Source organism: Lepidochelys kempii, chromosome 9, assembly GCF_965140285.1.
Source record: "Lepidochelys kempii isolate rLepKem1 chromosome 9, rLepKem1.hap1, whole genome shotgun sequence".
In the NCBI taxonomy this organism is placed as follows: Eukaryota; Metazoa; Chordata; order Testudines; family Cheloniidae; genus Lepidochelys; species Lepidochelys kempii.
Genome location: NC_136388.1, coordinates 51,729,358 through 51,747,895, shown reverse-complemented (window position 1 = coordinate 51,747,895; position 18,538 = coordinate 51,729,358). Strand labels below are relative to the sequence as shown.

The following is an 18,538-nucleotide window of genomic DNA, read 5'->3' as shown; positions in this document are numbered from 1 at the left end:
CCTCCTGAATATCTTTATAAAAGCCCTTCTTTTTGTCCTTCATCACCCTGTGGCTAGTATTGACTTGTTTTGGTCATCTCTTGCTCAAAGTTTTCCCTGCAAGCCTGAGCGGTCTCTGAATCATCTTCTTGGATTGTCTCTTCTTCTCCACCCCTACAAGAGGTTCTCTTTTGGCCTCAGAGTAAAGATACTCCTGATAATCATGCTGTGATAAGGTTCTGACACAGGTCCCAAGTATGTTGGGAACTCTGCTTTCAAGTAACAGAATGAAGTCTTTTTGTTTGGGGTGGGAAGATAGGATGGGATGGGGAGAGCGTGGCACTCTGGTAATCTGACCCCTTTCACTCATTCGCTTTTTCTAATGCCCAGTGTCAGCTGTGTGACAAGGCCTTCATGAACTACTCCTACCTCCAAGCCCACGTTCAGCGTAGACACACTGAGGCCAGCGAAGCTGGTGAGTATGGGGCTGAGCTTTTCTCCTTTGGCTTCTTTTTGGAAGGGTTTTAGGCCTCCTAGCCGCAGGGGATGGCAAGCCTTGGAGAGGAACGACATGGGCATGCAACACACTTTATTGTTTTTAAGATTGGCTTTTTCTGAAATACTTTTGTTCTAAGTATATCATACTTTCCTTTAAGGAACCTGCTGGGTCACTAATTTCCTCTGTCAAGGCCCTAATGGGAGCAGCACTGCAGGGTCTGAGTCCAAGTCCAAGCTGCTAAGGTGATCGCAGTGCATTGTCACCCAGCATCCAGTCTGAGAGTGGGAAAAATGTATCTTCTCACCCCTCAAAAGAGGTGACAGACCCAGGGCTGGGACTTAGAGTGGGTGCTGGCAGAGAGACCAGGGGCTGTGTAAGGTACAGTGAGCCCAGTAACTATGATACTCAGCATCTCTGAAAATCAATTTAGGTTCATAGAAATAGATCTACATGACTAACCTTAGGTGCCCATCTGCACTGCTGAAGATCCCAAATCAGTAATGAAGCATTTACATCTAAAATGAGAAACAACACATTTGAAAACATATAGATGTCTCCTTTATTCAAAAAAAAAAAGGAAAGTCAGAGTGGCCTAGTGGCTAGAGCAATGGACTGGAACTCAGGAGATCTTGATTCTAAGCCTGGTGCTGCCACTGGCCTGCTGGGTGACGCTGGGCAAGTCACTTCCCCTTCTGTGCCTCAGTTTCCCCATCTGTAAAATAGAGATGATGCTACTGATCTCCTTTGTTAAGCACTTTGCTATCTATGGATCTATTTAGTCACTTATCAAGACCAGAATTCCGATGCTTCAGCTTGGCAGATAAGATAATTCAGAACTGGAGCCACACAGACACCATAGTCACCTGTTCCACTACCCACAAACAGGTTGCCTGGAGGAAAGAAATCACAAGGCTGGGTACAAAAAATGCAAGCTGAGCTCAAAGGAGGGCTCTTCAGCTGCTGTGATATGCATTCTGTCCAGCAGAGGGCAGTGGTGTTATACATATATCTTCATGTGTCCCATCCTTAAGTCATTTGCCCAAGTATCTTATTTTAAAATGGCAACAGCTGTTCAAAAAAACCTGCAGTGAAAAGCAAAGAATGGCTTGGCATTTTTAATTTTGTTACAAATTTGAACATGTGCCACGTTTTGCAAATATTTTTCACGGAAAATTGAGCCCCTTTTCTGGGGCAAATGACTCAAGGGCTGATCCTGAAGCTTTCAGGTCAACGAGAGTTTTGCCTCTGGCTTTAATGAAAGCAGGATCAGGTCCTAAACATCCCAGATAAGTCACAGCAGAAGCTTCTGGCAATTCAGGCTGTCACTTATGGTTCCTCCGTTTGAATGGCCTTCACAGAGAGACAGAAGAAGAAGCAGGTGGAGCAAATGGAGGATGAGATTCAAGAACTAAGAATGAAGCTGAAAGAGACCCATATGCAGCTGGAAATTGAGAGAGAGGCTGAGACTCAGTGCAGGGTTCAGGTATGAAAACAAGTGCATTTCCAAGGATTTGGGGGGAAACGGGGGAGGGAGGGAGGGAGGAAGGGGGAACATTTATTTTATTTTGACCTGAAACAAAATGAAAAACTCAGCGAACATTTTCCAACATCAAGGAAAATTCTAATTTCTTTTGAAATTTTTCACAGAAAATCTGCAGTGAAAGGCAAAACTGCTTGACAGTAACAAAATTTTGGATATGTCCTAAAAGTAACATTCCTTTAAAAACAAACAAACTTTCAAACTTTCTAGGCCTAGTCTATGCTAGAAAAGGTTTGCTGGTGTCACTATACAGGTATATACAATCAGTGCTATACCAGCAAACCCTCCTACTGGAGATGCACCTATTAGCGCCAAAGAGTGCTTTTGCTGGTATCGCTTATACTAGTCCCCGAAACTGAATGAGCCATGCTGACAAATGGCCCTTTTGCTAGTATAACTACAACTATACTAGGGCTTTTGCCACTATCAAAATGTCATAGAGTCATAGCCCTGACTCACATTATTATACCAACAAACGTTTCCACCGTAGACCTGACTTTAGCCCAAAGCCGGCTCTACACATGTTTTTTGCAGTGGTGTAACTAAGGGTATGTCTACATTGGGGGAGGGATAGCTCAGTGGTTTGAGCATTGGCCTGCTAAACCCAGGGTTGTGAGTTCAATCCTTGAGGGGGCCATTTGGGAGCAGGGCAAAAATTGGGGATTGGTCCTGCTCTGAGCAGGGGGTTGGACTAGATGACCTTCTGAGGTCCCTTCCAACCCTGGTATTCTATGATTCTATGATTGCAATCACAGGGTGTGGCTGCAGCCAGTTTTAGACATATCTGAGCTAGTTCTCATCTAGCTAGCTAGAGTACCAGAGCAGTGACGCTGTGGCAACCTGGGCTGTACAAGCCCACTTGGAATTCTGGGTAATTCACACTGTTCTCATAAACAAACTAGCGAAATGCAACCTAGATGGAGCTACTGTATGGTGGGTGCATAACTGGTTGGAAAACCATTCTCAGAGAGTAGTTATCAGTCGTTCAAAGTCAATCAGGAAAGGCATAACAAGTGTGGTCCTGCAGGGATCAGTTCTGGGTCCCATTCTGTTCAATATCTTAATCAATGATTTAGATAATGGCACAGAGAGTACACTTATAAAGTTTGTGGATGATACCAAGCTGGAAGGAGTTGCAAGTGCTTTGGAGGATAGGATTAAAATTCAATATGATCTGGACAAACTGGAGAAATGAAGTAAACAAGATGAAATTCAATAAGGACAAATGCAAAGTACTCCACTTAGGACGAAACAATCAGTTGAACATATACAAAACAAAATGACTGCCTAGGAAGCCGTACTGCGGAAAGGGATCTGGGGGTCACAGTGGATCACAAGTTAAATATGAGTCAACAGTATAATACTGTTGCAAAAAAACCCAAACATCATTCTGGGATGTATTAGCAGGAGTGTTGTAAGCAAGATATGAGAAGTAATTCTTCCACTCTACTTCATGCTGATTAGGCCTCAGCTGGAGTATTGTGTCCAGTTCTGGGTGCCACATTTCAGGAAAGATGTGGACAGATAGGAGGAAGTCCAGAGAAGAGCCACGAAAACTATTAAAGGCCTAGAAAACATGACCTATGAGAAAAGATTGAAAAAATTGGCTTTGTTTAGTCTGGAGAAAACTGATAGGGGACATAACAGTTTTTAAGTACATAAAAGGTTGTTGCAAGGAGGAAGGAGAAAAATTGTTTCTCCTTAACTACTGAGGACTGGACAAGAAGCAATGGCCTTAAATTGCAGCAAGGGTGGTTTCTGAGGAAAAACTTCCGAACTGTCAGGGTGATTAAGCACTGGAATAAATTGCCTACGGAGGCTGTGGAATCTTCGTCATTTGAGATTTTTAAGAGCAGGTTAGACAAACACCTGTCAGGAGTGGTCTAGATAATACGTAGTTCTGCCCTGTGTGCAGGGGAGTGATTTAGATGACCTCTCGAGGTCCCTTCCCGTCCTACACTTCTTCGATTCTATAATTACATACTCTTGTCAATTGGGGTGGTGATTTTATGTTGAAATAGTTATACTGGTAGAAGCGCTAGTATGGCTGTAGTTATACTGATATAACTATGCCTCATACCAGGATACCTAATAGGAATAAGCACCTTTATACCAATATAACTGCGTCCACGCTTGAGTGGGGAGGTGCCACTTTAGTTATACTGATATTGTTAAATCAAAACAAAATTTGGGTGCAGATACAACCTAAGCTCAGAGAAACTGACTGATCTGTGAAGTCAGATTGCCAGAGCTTATTTCCCGGGGGGGGGGGGGGGGCAGAAGATGCGGGGTCTGAATCATTAGAAAGCCTGTGTTTTCCTCTCAGCTCCAGCTTGGAGTTTATGTTTCCTTGGCAGGAAGCAGAGATAGTTCGCCAGAGAGAAGAGGAGGGAAGAAGGGGATTTGAGAGATGGAAAGAGGAGGAGAGGACAAAGTTTCAGGAGGAAATGGACGGCCTGCGGCAGTTGTTCCTGACAGAATTCAAGGACATTGCCAGCAAGAACTCTGCCTTGGAAGGGGTGAGTGAAATGTGAGGGTTAATGTTCTTCTGTTGAAACAGATGCTCAGCTTTTCCCCTGGCCTGTGTTTTGGCTCAATAAGTCCCATTGCTTTTTCTCTCTAATGCCGTCAGATCAGAACAAAATATCAAAAGTTGGCAAGGATGTTTTTCATCCACAGGCTGGTAAGTGTAGCTCCCCTTTATACCAATGCGGAAAGTGAAGGAGTGTCACACAAGGAAATGTCAGTGAAACTAGGAAGCAAACAAACTGGCTTAAAATAGTGCTGGGAACCCAAACGAATCACAGCACAGAAAAGAGACCTCAAGGGGTGCTGAACAAGCTCAGTGGAGTCAGTGGGATTCCAGAGCTCGGTGACTTGTGTATTCCAGCCGCTGCAGTAGCCCTGGCATTTTAATATGCCCCATTGCACCCCAGTTTGGCAACACATGGGTCTCTCTCAGAATGGGGGGAAATATTGACCTGTTCAAGGAAACTTCCTACCACGCCCCGCCATGTCATGTACAATATCAAGCCAGGATTGCTTGTGTGTAGTTCAGTTGCATTGTTATTTTTATGGTAAGTCTCACCTAAAGGAAAACAATATTCTAAGGTCAGACACTCCCATCTGACAGGCAATGCAGCATTTTGATAAGTGAGTCGCAGGTATCAGTGGTCGAGTCACTTCCCCATCAGGTACCATTGCTAGCTGGTATCTGACGTAAGCAGAAATATCTCCTTCCATCCTCTCCAGAAACTGCAGGAGCTGCAGGCCAAAAACCTGGTGGCATCCAATCTGGGGGTCCTGCGGGATGAGGACTCTGATGACAAGCAGCAGTGGGCACTGACTCAGAGAGAGCTCCAGGGCATGAGGGAGAAGATGGAATTACAGGTGAGGCAGTGCCTCCAGCTGCAGCAGCCCATTTGGTTCGGATCAGTTTCCCATCAGCCAGCTGTGGGGAACCTCTCCCATGACTGCGCAATATAGCACAGGGCAAGGGAAATCCAGTAATGTCCCTTGCATGGAACTTCATGGCACACTAGGGCTCACATTCAGGATAGCACTGGGCATATGCTTAATTTTTAGCATGTTCGTAATCCCAGGTGCTTTTCTGAATCGTGGCTTGCGTGTGTTTTCCAACATGCACAGCTCTGCAGAAGGGTTATGAGCCCTCGTGCTCTAGTACATAACTGACCTCTAATTCATGGGGGCAAGAAACTTTCCTTGGTGGCAGTTTAAGTCATAACCATCCCTTGCAAGGTGAAGCAACTTGGTGACAGGTATTGGAGTAGATAGAGCCCTGGTCTGATCCGATCTGGCAATTCCTTTTTGCCTATGAGGTGAAATTTTAAGACGTAGTTCTTGCTCTCTACCCACGGTACATGCACAGTGGAATGGTCCATTCTTTCTGCAGATGAGATTCCACTGGACAAAGGCTCCATCTGTTCAAAGTGAGGATTTGGACTATCTGACCAAACAAGCTCTCTGATTAAATGGACCCATTGCTCTCTTTTCTGCTCGATGCTTGTGTCTATGGCAAGGTTAACCTTGGTAGAAGACAGCTTGAGCAGACATTCCCAAGAGGCAAAAGCCATAGGCATGCATTGCATGGTTGACCATGCTTTTTATTTTAGACACAGTCATGGGCCAGCTGAAATATAGAACCTTCACTCTCCAGCCTCCTGTCCCCTCTGCTAAGTTATGGGGTTGTTCACCAGCCTTCCAGTTAGTGAAGCTGTAAATAGAGTGGGCTGCCAGTCGCTCCCAACAGCTATTACAATATATTTGACTACAATTGTTTGACTACACGCATGGCTCATTCTTTAAAACGTTCAAGAGACCAAATAACCAAATTTATTGTCTAAAGACAAAGCAGTAGAATACGAAAATGAGAAATACATGCCATTCTTCCAGGGAGCAAATTCTCACAGCAGATTCACCTTACACAGAAGGTGTGCTTCCCCAATGCCTCCTTAAACTAGCCATCTTTTATAGCATGGCTGTTCACACGTTACAAAGCACTATTCACATCACTTAAAGTTTAACTAGCCAGCATTGTCTTTGGTGCCTCACTGTACTTTTCCATCTGTCATTTGACTATTACATTCCAAATGTTAAGGGGCAGGAAGATACTCCCTACTACAATGCATTCATACATCTTACATTATTTTCTTGTACCTTTGTTTCATAACACTCGTCCAGCTAACTTTTGACAGTTTTTAAATTTCCTTAAGACAAGTGCTGAACTATATTTGTCCCAGGGCATCATGGGATATATGACTTAGCATAAGTGAGCAAGAATAAGCATAGTACAATTTAACAATCTATACCCTGCACATAATACTATTAATGTGGTGTATGGGTGAGTGTGTAAAAAATAACCTATATGCATTGACTAACAAATAATGGCAGATTACAAGAGCACAAGAATACTGGCCTCTATGCCAGAGTGGGGTTGGAGGAAGAGCCCTATACCAGGTTTAAGGCTGCCCTGAAACAGCCTTATGAGGTCCAAAGGTCAAGCCAGAGAAAGCTAGTTCACTTGGAGAATGGAAATGTTGGGAGGTGCTCCTCTGCACCAGCCTTAACCTCTGAAACTTTGGATCACAGTAATGGTGAATAATGGCACACTCATGGCAAACTGAATGAGAAGAAAAAACAAAGGTATTTTTGATTTGTCAGAAAACAGAATGGAAGAAGAAGCTGAAGGAGCTTCAGAAGGAGCACCAGGTGGAAAAGGAAGAGGTAAATACCAGACGGACGCTAAAAGTGATGACTGAGAGTTCTCCCATGGGTAGCACATCAGTCATGAGCTCCTGAGGCACACAGTAAGATCCTGCTTGCACCACCTGGACTCACATCTCACAGACACATTTGCAGAAGGTTTTTTCTGCCTCAGTTTGAAACATCTGCACTATTAGACCACATCAGCTGCACAGAGCTCCCTCAGCAGAATTCGGCCCATCCACTAGAAACAAGGAAGGTTGCCCGGCAATGTAGTGCAAAGGTTGAATAGTAACTATTTTTCTTTGCCATGGGATGTTGTGAAGGCCAAAAGTGTAAGTAGACTCAACAAAGAATTAGATTAGTTCATAGAGTGGACAGTCAATGGCTGTTAGCCAAAATGGCTAGTATGCTCCATATGTCCCTAAAATCTCCAACCCCCAGAAACTGGGATTGGATGATGGGATGGATCACTCAAAATTGCCCTCTTCAGTTCACTCCCTCTGAATCATCAGGCACTGGCCAGTTGGAAGATACAGTACTGGTCTAGACGGACCGTTGGTCAGACCCAGTATGGCTGTTCTTATGGTCTTTTTCAATAGTAGCTTTCTTACAAAATAGCTCAAGGGGTTTTACAGTGAGGAGTTGCAGTAGGGTTGCCAACAGCCCGTTATTACAAGGGACTTCCCTTATTTTTTCATCTCTGTGCAACATGATTGGGAATTACTGAGTATTGCAAAAAGCTGCAAGAAATAGCCCTGGTGCATGTAGGTGATTATTTAATAAATAAAATAATAGTCATAATATCAGGAGGAGGATGGTGGGCAGGGATACTAAGAAAACCATCCCTTATTTTTGAAATACAGTTGTTGGCACCCGTACAATAGAGAAGAAACACTTTACAGAGCTGGTCATGGATTGATTAGGGTAAACAAAAATGTAGCTTGAAATATAAGGGCCCAATGTGACTCTAATTAAAGTCAAATAATCTTTGGCTTAAAGGGATAACCACCGGGCTGGGAGCCAGATGACCACAAGTTCAAGTCCTACTTCGGGGGGGATAGCTCAATGGTTTGAGCATTGGCCTGCTAAACCCAGGCTTGTGAGTTCAATCCTTGAGGGGGCCATTTAGGGATATGGGGCAAAAATCTGTTGGGTGATTTAATTGGGGATTGGTCCTGCTTTAAGCAGGGTGTTGGACTAGATGATCTCCTGAGGTCCTTTCTAACCCTGATATTCTATGATTCAATGGGAAGATTCCCACAGTGCCATCAGTTGTCACAGTGGCTTTATGACACAGCCATGTGTGCTTCCACAAGTGGAAAGTGACCATCCGCTGCCATTTCACAGGGGACACTGAGCACCATCAGACAGCAGCAGCTGTGGGTCACTTGTTACTAGAGCTGGTTGGAAAATAGAATTTCCGTTTTGTGGGAAATTCTGACACTTTTGAAATTTCTTGTGAAATGAAAATTTGTGACCATTGAAATGTTTCATTTCAATAATATTGAAACATGATAAAATATTAACTAATACAGATTCAACTTTAATATAATTGAAACAAAAATCAAAATGATACATATTAATTTCAATGATATATTTAATACTATTGATACATATATGTTAATTTTAAAGTAATATAGACAAATTTAATCAAAATTATAAAGTCAAATCTATAGTGTAGTTAATATTTTATATCATTATGTTTCAATAATATAGTGAAATATTTTGCCTTATGGAAACATCATCAAATGAAACAAAAAAGTCAAATGATTAGTTATGAAATTTTCCCATCAAAAACTTAGTCAAAATGATACTTTCCCATTAAATGTTTTGATTTCCATGAAGCTGCATTTTCCATTTCTTCTCTCTCTACTTAGTCTTGATTTGAATCTATGATCAAGCAGGAAAAGAGAGCAGCAGAAGTTTATAAATATGCCACTGGATATCAATGCAAAATAAAATCTCAAGGCAAAGTGAAAATCCAGGAGCTGCCCCACTTAACCTTGGCCAGGAGAGCAATCTGAGCTAACGGGCAAAATGGTATTTTCACCATATTTTCACCATATTTTATACTCGTCACATCCAGGTCTCATAATTACCTTCCTTGTCTCTCTCAGTTGAAGAGTGAAAATGAGAGACTCCGGGCCTCCCTGTCTCAGGAACAACGGATAGCTGCTGACTGCTTCCAACAGCAAATGGGCTCGCTCCATGCTCGGCTCAAAGAGCAGACCAAGGTTATCAGGTTGCAGGAGAAAACAGTAAGCTTGCCATGTTCTTGTGGGCCTGTGAACACAACATGGCTCTCTGTCCCACTCCAGAGGCTAATCCACACTTAGTTTATGAGTCTGCCACAGCCTTTGAGCTACAGAAGATGGCATCTTCAGCTCAGACAGTAACACAGGCAGTAACAGTTATTTGCTTTAGAGTGCATCTGAAGTATGATTTTTAAGCCACGCACTTCTCCTCAGTAAGGACCATTTACCTGAGGTATTTCAGCTTCCTACACAAACTGCTGAAGTACTAGAGCTATCCAAAAATGAGTGGAGGATTCTCATATACAGTGGGGAAAATGTTGGGGTTTTTTACTCAGTCTCAAAAATTACTGGTTTTGAGGGGGAGGAGGGGAAGGGCAAACAGTTATAAGGAGGCGAGAAGGGTCCTTCAAGGCCCCCAACTGTAACTGGTGCTGGTACTTGAGCTAAAATATAATGATGATACAATTAAAGATGTAAGCCCTGATTCAGCAAAGCACTTAAGTATGTTCTTAACTTTAAGCACATGCTTAAATGTTTTACTAACTCAGGATGGATTTAAGCAGGAGCCTGTGCTAAAATGCTTTGTCAAATCAGGGTCTCAGGCCTGGGCTACACTTCACTTTAGGTCAGCCTAGCTATGCCGCTCAGGGGTGTGAAAAATTCACATCCCTGAGCTCTGTGGCTAAGCTAACCTAACCCCTGGTATAGATGTGCCTCAATTGATGGAAGAATTGTTTTGCTGACCTAGCTACCACTGCTTGGGGAGATGGATTTATTGCGTGGACAGAAAAACCCCTTCCGTAGATGTAGGAAGCATCTGCCCTATGATTCTACATTGGCATTGTAATGCCTGTGATGTAGAAATGGCCTAAGTCCCACAAAATCACAAACACCCCCCATTATCACATACATATGGGAACGAGCAGGCACAAGCCATGTGCAGAATAATAACGGGACAACATTTAGTATTGCAGCTTGGAGATTATTTTATTCTTTTCTCGACCTTTGACTGAGACAGCGTTACATATAATTATATATAATAAATAAAGCTTTTCTTTTTGTCTGCTGGCAAAGCATCCATCTAGGAACCATCTGGTGTATAATTCCACCAAAAATGTCTATGCTTTGGCCTTACATCGAATTATTTTGTGCACCCTTTGAGGTTGTGCCCAAATGTGAAAACTCCAGTTAGAGATAAAAAAGTTACTAGACTTTGCAGACAAAAGAAACCAGTCTTTGAATCATGGATAATGATAGATAATTTCTTTGCAGATCAAGATACTGTCTGCAAGCAAAGCTGAAGGTAATGTTCTGTCTTTTGGGTTAATGAGAGTGAGAACTGATAAGATTTCCATAGCTGTGACTGCACCACCCAGCTGCATGTACAACTTCATCTCTCTCTTGACAGCCTTTACAGCATACTTGCTGGTTCAGGCAAGCAAGCAAGGAAAATATCTGATTAGCATCTAAAGTTTTCTGACCCTCATGTCTAAGGGCTGGTCTACACCATCGCTCAAGTTGATGTAACTTACATAGCTCAGAGGTGTAAAAAAGACACTTGAGCAATGCAAGTTACAGTGACCTAAGTGCTGTCCACACTGGTGCTATGTCAGTGGGAGATGCTCTCCCACCGACATACCTTCTGCCTCTCACAGAAGTGGAGTAATTATGTTGACAGGAGAGCGCCCTCCTGTCAGCATACAGCATCTTTACCAGATGTGCTACAGCAATGCAGCTATGCCAATGTAGCGCGGAGGTGTAGACTTGCCCCTAGGGATTCAGATATAAATCAAGATCTGGCAATAAAAGTAAGAGCCCCTCCCAAATGATTCTTTGTTCCAGTAAATCAGTTGCACAAGAATAAGGAATTGTTCCATCTCAGATTTTCTCATTGAGATCGAGGTTTCCCACAATGCCAGTGCCGGGGCAAAGCAAGGACTTCCCTTCAGATGCTGTGGCTACTAAGCTGCAGAGAGCCCTGAAGTGTCAGAAACCAATCTTGGCAGCAAAGAGATTTTAAATATTCCTGCCATCACTGTAACAGTCCCCTCCCCACTAGGCACTCTCTTGTGGCCTGGCTTGGTATTGCAGCTCTCACACTGGGCCAGCACCCCCTACCGACCATCACTCCAGTTCTGTGGTGGCTTGTTGGATAACTTGGCAGTTGAGTTGGGTCAGGATTTTAAGGCCTCCCCTTCCAGAGTCACAACTGGCCCAACTAAAAGGTCCAAAATGTCCATAACAGAAACAAAAAAAATCCTTCCACCTTCTCTGGGGCTTCTTCTTGACTCAATCTGCTGCTCCCTTGCTGGGCTCAGCTACCCTTGTAAAGGGTTTACGCCGGTGAGGGAACCCAGCCCCACGCTCAACTCTGGGTTCTATCAACTCTGGGTTGGATCCTCTACCTTTATTGCAGTTTTTCAGGACCACTTCATGTCTTGAAGGTCTCCCAGTCTGTTCTGCATTTAGCCAGGGTTTCTCCCTGCCTGGAGAGCAGTCTTTTCTGCTTGCTTATGACCCTGCAGGAGCCATCTCAGTCCTGTCCCTCCAGCTCTTCCCCCAACCAGACCCTGCCAGCACTTAACCATGGCTCCTTTTATTCAGTAATCACCTAATTCCTCTCAGATGGGACCCATCCTGTAATCAGGGCTGGCTTAGGCCCAGGCTCTGCACCCACCTGTTATGAATACAAAGTTACACTCAAACGAATGGGGCAGACTTTCTCGCCTCCTCACATCCTACAAGGTCCTAAGAGTCTGTTGAGTTGCTAGCTTTGAAGACCACTGTTTTCATAGCATTCATCAGAGGATTGAGTCTTCCTTTTCTGGGGAGAAGGTCCCTTCCAGTGGGATATGTAACCAATCGTGCGTAGGTCTCTGAGTCATCAAGGATTTCTCTTCTCTGCAGTGACCCAGGAAACATCCAAGGTACCAGATCTAGAGGAGTCTTCTGAAGAAGGTATCTATCATATAAATGAAAGTCCTTCTCTCCTGGTGTCATGCAGGTGTTGGACTTTAGACGTTGATGAGGGTGTGCAAAAAGGAGGAATTTCGGGACAAAACAGGCTTTGGGTGAGGTACTCTGTCCCCGATGTTTTCTCCCTAAGTTTGAGCAGAGCACGGTCACTTGATTACAACAGCATCACAGCAAGCAGCCTTCTGCATGCTTCTTGTGATTAGACGTTTTCAGCAAGGATGCCCTTCTTGCACTCAGGCCCACACTGTCTCCCTGTTAGAAAGAACCTGACTGTACCTCAGCTCTCAACAGCGTACAACCTAACAGCACCCTGAGGGTAACGCCACCCTGATGTCAGCACTCTACCCCTCCCTCAGAAGAGTAGTGCTGTCTGCAGGAGCAATCCCTAAGCTCTGCGGAGAGTTTAAGTGGAAAGGAAAGCCAAGAATCACTTACCGACCCAGCCTGATGGAGCCATGTACTGTGAGCTGGTCAAAAATGGGGAGAAGTTTTTGACAAAAATAAAAGAAAATAATCACCCCACATTTTCATTTAATTTATTCCCACAAAAATAATTTTTGCTGAAAAATTGAAAAAAACTACCAAACAAAAAATCAGCTGAAAACCAAACTATTTCAATTTGGAAATACTGCTGTGGTGCCTCGTGGGAGTTGTAGTTTGGATGCTTCATGCTCCCGTTCTTCTCTATAGCCCATGATTCTGAGTTGGACTACATCTCCCAGGACGCACCATGGAATCTTCTCTTGGAGAGGGAGGTGGAACATCAGGGAATCCCAAGAGGAGACCATGGTGCATCATGGGATATGTTGTCTGATGAGTTTTCAGCAAAGCATTTCAGTTTTGCGGGATTCGGTTTTTGACAAAAAAATTAAATAATTTCAGAGAAAGTAGACACTTCATGAAAAATTTTGTTTAGTTGAAAATCCAATTTTCCATCAAAATCCATTTAAAATGGATTGTGCATGGAAAATTTGCAACCAGCCTGAGAAACGTAGTGTGAATGTGTGGCAACACAATAACTGCACAACTGAGCACCTGATTCTCCCAGTGAAACCTGGGATGGGCCCCACCTTACTCATTAAAGTGGTATAATCTGCTTTCCAACAGCAGAGTCAGGGATGTGGTCTGGGGTGGGTCAGCTTATAGAATCATAGAATATCAGGGTTGGAAGGGACCTCAGGAGGTCATCTAGTCCAACCCCCTGCTCAAAGCTCCCCAACAAAATCATCCCAGCCAGGGCTTTGTCAAGCCTGACCTTAAAAACCTCAAAGGAAGGAGATTCCACCACCTCCCTAGGTAACGCATTCCAGTGTTTCACCACCCTCCTAGTGAAAAAGTTTTTCCTAATATAAAACCTAAACCCCTCCCACTGCAACTTGAGACCATTACTCCTCGTTCTGTCATCTGCTACCACTGAGAACAGTCTGGATCCATCCTCTTTGGAACCCCCCTTTCAGGTAGTTGAAAGCAGCTATCAAATCCGCCCTCATTCTTCTCTTCCCCAGACTAAACAATCCCAGTTCCCGCAGCCTCTCCTCATAAGTCATGTGTTCCAGTCCCCTAATCATTTTTGTTGCCCTCCGCTGGACGTTTTCCAATTTTTTCACATCCTTCTTGTAGTGTGAGGCCCAAAACTGGACACAGTACTCCAGATGAGGCCTCACCAATGTTGAATAGAGGGGAACGATCACATCCCTCGATCTGCTGGCAATGCCCCTACTTATACATCCCAAAATGCTATTGGCCTTCTTGGCAACAAGGGCACACTGTTGACTCATATCCAGCTTCTCGTCCACTGTCACCCCTAGGTCCTTTTCTGGAGAACTGCTGCCTAGCCATTCGGTCCCTAGTCTGTAGCAGTGCATGGGATTCTTCCGTCCTAAGTGCAGGACTCTGCACTTTGTCCTTGTTGAACCTCATCAGATTTCTTGTGGCCCAATCCTCTAATTTGTCTAGGGCCCTCTGTATCCTATCCCTACCCTCCAGCGTATCTATCTCTCCTCCCAATTTAGTGTCATCTGCAAACTTGATGACGGTGCAATCCACGCCATCCTCCAGATCGTTAATGAAGATAATGAACAAAACCGGCCCCAGGACTCACCCTTGGGGCACTCCACTTGATACTGGCTGCCAACTAGACATGGAGCCATTGATCACTACCCGTTGAGCCTGACAATCTAGTCAGCTTTCTATCCACCTTATAGTCCATTCATCCAGCCCATACTTCTTTAACTTGCTGTCAAGAATACTGTGGGAGTCCGTGTCAAAAGCTTTGCTAAAGTCAAGGAATAACATGTCCACTGCTTTCCCCTCATCCACAAAGCCAGTTATCTCGTCATAAAAGGCAATTCGTTTAGTCAGGCATGACTTGCCCTTGGTGAATCCGTGTTGACTGTTCCTGATCACTTTCCTCTTCTCTAAGTGCTTCAGAATTGATTCCTTGAGTACATGCTCCATGATTTTTCCAGGGACTGAGGTGAGACTGACTGGCCTGTAGTTCCCCGGATCCTCCTCCTTCCCTTTTTTAAAGATGGGTACTACATTAGCCTTTTTCCAGTCGTCCAGGACCTCCCCCAATCGCCATGAGTTTTCAAAGATAATGGCCAATGGCTCTGCAATCACATCCGCCAACTCCTTTAGCACTCTCGGATGCAGTGCATCTGGCCCCATGGACTTGTGCTCGTCCAGCTTTTCTAAATAGTCCCAAACCATTTCTTTCTCCACAGAGGGCTGGTCACCTCCTCCCCATACTGTGCTGCCCAGAGCAGCAGTCTGGGAGCTGACCTTGTTCGTGAAGACGGAGGCAAAAAAAGCACTGAGTACATTAGCTTTTTCTGCATCCTCTGTCACTAGGTTGCCTCCCTCATTCAGTAAGGGGCCCACACTTTCCTTATTGAGAAAGTTATGGCAGAGACAGATTAAGGCAGAGGCACAAGAGACACATGCCTATGGCCCAGCTCCCAGGATCCTCTCGTGATGTTAGAATCTCAGCTTTTGTTTATATATGTCTTGCCCTTGTGGTTGTGAAGAAAAATTTCAAAACGTGCCACAGCTGGGGAACAGGGAGCTACCAATCCATCTTCTGCTAGGGAGGAGGGTCCCCAAGACGGACCAGGCCTCTGGTCCCTGAGTCTCTGGCTCTGACTTCGATATTGAGAGTTCGGTCCATCCAAACCCACCCTTGTGATTTTGGGTTTTGCCGCAGACTTGGAGGATACCCTGGACAGGAAGCAGAGGCTCCTGGAAGCCCTGCGGAGGAATCCCAACTTGCTGAAGCAGTTCCGCCCCATTCTGGAGGAGATGTTGGAGGAGAAGCTGGAGAGTATGGGCGTGAAGAAGGTGAGTATCAGGAGAGGGGAAACCAAAAAAGCGGGGAGAGAGACATCTCTCTATTTGCAGTGCAACCCCTTCCCTCCTTGTCCCTTTCACTCCTTCCAGTGTTTCAAATGTTAATTAGCTAGCCGAGGTATGTTAATATTTGTGAGGGAGCATTGCATGGATATAAAGAGCACCTCAAATTTCATTTAAGTTATTGTGCTATGTAGAGGTCCTAACTGAGATCAGGATCCCATTGTAACAGGTGCTGCCTAGACAGTCCCTGCCCAGTGCTTGTCATCCAGTTTCTGAGTCCTTCCTTCATGCTCCAGGGAGGGAGGGTGCACCCTTCCCAGGGAGAGCCGGCAGAGCTAAAAGCAACTGAGATCTTCATTGACGTGGGGCATGGCAGAGATGGGAGCACCCCCAGTCCACCTCAGGTCCTCTAGGGCTTGCATGCAGTCAGCATGTGAGTGACCCTGCAGGTGACAGAGCCAGTTCTCTGAGATTGTTCCTACCCCTTCAGAAACGTGTGGGATTGCACTGGGAGGACTAACCGCACCATTGCAGCTGCTAGAGCAGAGGTGGGCAAACTACGGCCCGCAGGCCACATCTGGCCCACAGGACCGTCCTGCCCGGCCCTTGAGCTCCCAGCCAGGGAGGCTAGCCCCCGGCCCCTCCCCTGATGTTCCCCCTCCCCCGCAGGCTCAGCTTGCTGCGCCGCCTGCGCTCTGGCCCGCCGCTCCTGCCGGGCAGTACAGCAGCGTGGCTGGCTCCGGCCGGGCAGTGGGGCTGCGAATTCCTGCTGCTCTGAGTGGCATGGTAAGGGGGCAGGGAGAAGGGGGCATGTCAGGAGGTGTGGATAGGGTTTGGGGCAGTCACGAGACAGGGAGCGGGGGGAGGTGGACAGGGGGGTGGGGCCCGGGGGGCGCTGTTAGGAGCGAGGGGTCCCAGGAGGGGGCGGTCAGGGAATAAGGAGCAGGGAGGGGTTGGATGGGTCAGAGGTTCTGAGGGGTGCAGTCAGGAGGCGGGAAGTGGGAGGGGGCGGATAGGGGGCGGGGGCTAGGCTGTTTGGGGAGGCACAGCCTTCCCTACCTGGCCCTCCATACAGTTTTGCAACCCCGATGTGGCTCTCGGGCCAAAAAGTTTGCCCACCCCGTGCTAGAGCAACGCTCGCTGTGTACGCTGGTGCTTCATAGGTGTAGAGCAGGGGTTCTCAAATGGGAGGTCAGGACCCCTCAGGGGGTTGCAAGGTTATTACATGGGGGGTCGCGAGCTGTCAGCCTCTACCCCAAGCCCCGCTTTGCCTCCAGCATTTATAATGGTGTTAAGTGTTTTTAATTTATAAGGGGGGGGGTCACACTCAGAGGCTTGCTATATGAAAGGGATCACCAGTACAAAAGTTTGAATCACTGGTATAGAGCAACATGATAGTGGATGGCATAGTGGGTATGACTACACTGCAGATGAAGGTGGCATGGGTAACATTGGTAGTGGGGACTAGCCCAGCAGGGACTCTGGGTATGTATTTACATTGTTAGCCTACGCCAGGATCAATGTCACCATGTCCTCACTGCTATTGCTACCCGTGCTGGCTAGATTAAAGCTAGCACAGGTATATCTACACCTGCTACAATCACCCCTTCATTTGCAGTGCAGATGTACCCCATGGTTAGCCTTACTCAGAGCAGGTACAGTCCAGATGTGTGCCCCTGTGTGCTACCAGTTGCACTTTTGTGCGTGTGTGGTGTGTTACTGGAGAGGTGGGGGTTGAATGTCACCAGTCTCTAGTGTAGACAGGGCTAAGTGAGGAAAATCATTGAAAATCTCCCGTGTGTCTGGGGACTGGCTTACATTATGCTGACAGGAGTGGAGGGTTGAGAGTGCTCACTTGTCCACACCACTGGTAGGTACCCTGCTGCAGCACACATCAATGGAGCGTACACTCCTATGGGCTGAGACTCTTATTACATGTATGTCAACCAGCAGCACAAAGGATGGATGGAGTCTTATACTGGGTCACCTGATGGGGTAGGAGTCTCTCCATCTTATGCTGATGACCATTCTGGGTGTAAGGCCGGATCCAAAGCCAGGTGAATCTGATGGAAAGTTAGATGAGGTCCATAGTTTGCAGAAGGCTGGGTTCTCTTTCAGAGGTGATGGAAACCTTAGGGGAGAAGGCTTGTTTCACCATCTGAGGCAGTGTCAGAATTATGTCGGGCTGGTTTTAATGTTACCCACAATTCTCTCTGCTTTAGGCTGCGAAGGGGATTCCAGCTCAGACCTATAAAAATCTGAGCTCCCTCGTAATGACGCAGCAGCAGCAGAAGGCCAAGAAATTTCCAAATCTCCTCAGCTTGAGGGACAAGCTAGTTCAAGAGGTCACTTGGAAAGTCAAGCAGCGCCAGAAGGATGATGGCATTTTGCCACCGCAACTTTCAGTAGTCTCAGGTAAAGGGCTGCGATGCTGTCTTTGGAAACCTGTGCTGCAGACAAGAGTTCAATCCCAACATAGTGTTATTGTCATGAGACATTTCCGTGACCCATTGTGCATCCCCAAGGAAAACTGGGCAAGATAGATATTGTATTCAGTGTCAAATAACCATTTGCACTTGCGGTGTGCACTGCTTGCCTTGAGTGACCTTGCAAAAAAAGGTTATATATAAAAATAAAACGCACACTTCTCAGCTCTGGGGAATGGACGGGGAAGAGCTCAAAGGGAAAAGAGCTGCAAGAAGAACCTGGTCC

The 18,538-nt window shown here is 45.7% G+C and overlaps 1 protein-coding gene across 1 annotated transcript in view; it reads left to right on the top strand.

The window, feature by feature from the left end:
* The window catches only part of DZIP1L (DAZ interacting zinc finger protein 1 like), a 41,585-nt gene that overhangs the window by 10,402 nt on the left and 12,645 nt on the right, over positions 1-18,538 (top strand). The window contains exons 3-12 of the mRNA XM_073360343.2: positions 370-454; positions 1,837-1,961; positions 4,376-4,537; positions 5,271-5,408; positions 7,200-7,262; positions 9,362-9,502; positions 10,772-10,802; positions 12,407-12,457; positions 15,681-15,814; positions 18,049-18,241. Coding sequence (XP_073216444.2) covers positions 370-454; positions 1,837-1,961; positions 4,376-4,537; positions 5,271-5,408; positions 7,200-7,262; positions 9,362-9,502; positions 10,772-10,802; positions 12,407-12,457; positions 15,681-15,814; positions 18,049-18,241 — 1,123 coding nt within the window. The remainder of the gene's footprint in view (positions 1-369; positions 455-1,836; positions 1,962-4,375; positions 4,538-5,270; positions 5,409-7,199; positions 7,263-9,361; positions 9,503-10,771; positions 10,803-12,406; positions 12,458-15,680; positions 15,815-18,048; positions 18,242-18,538) is intronic.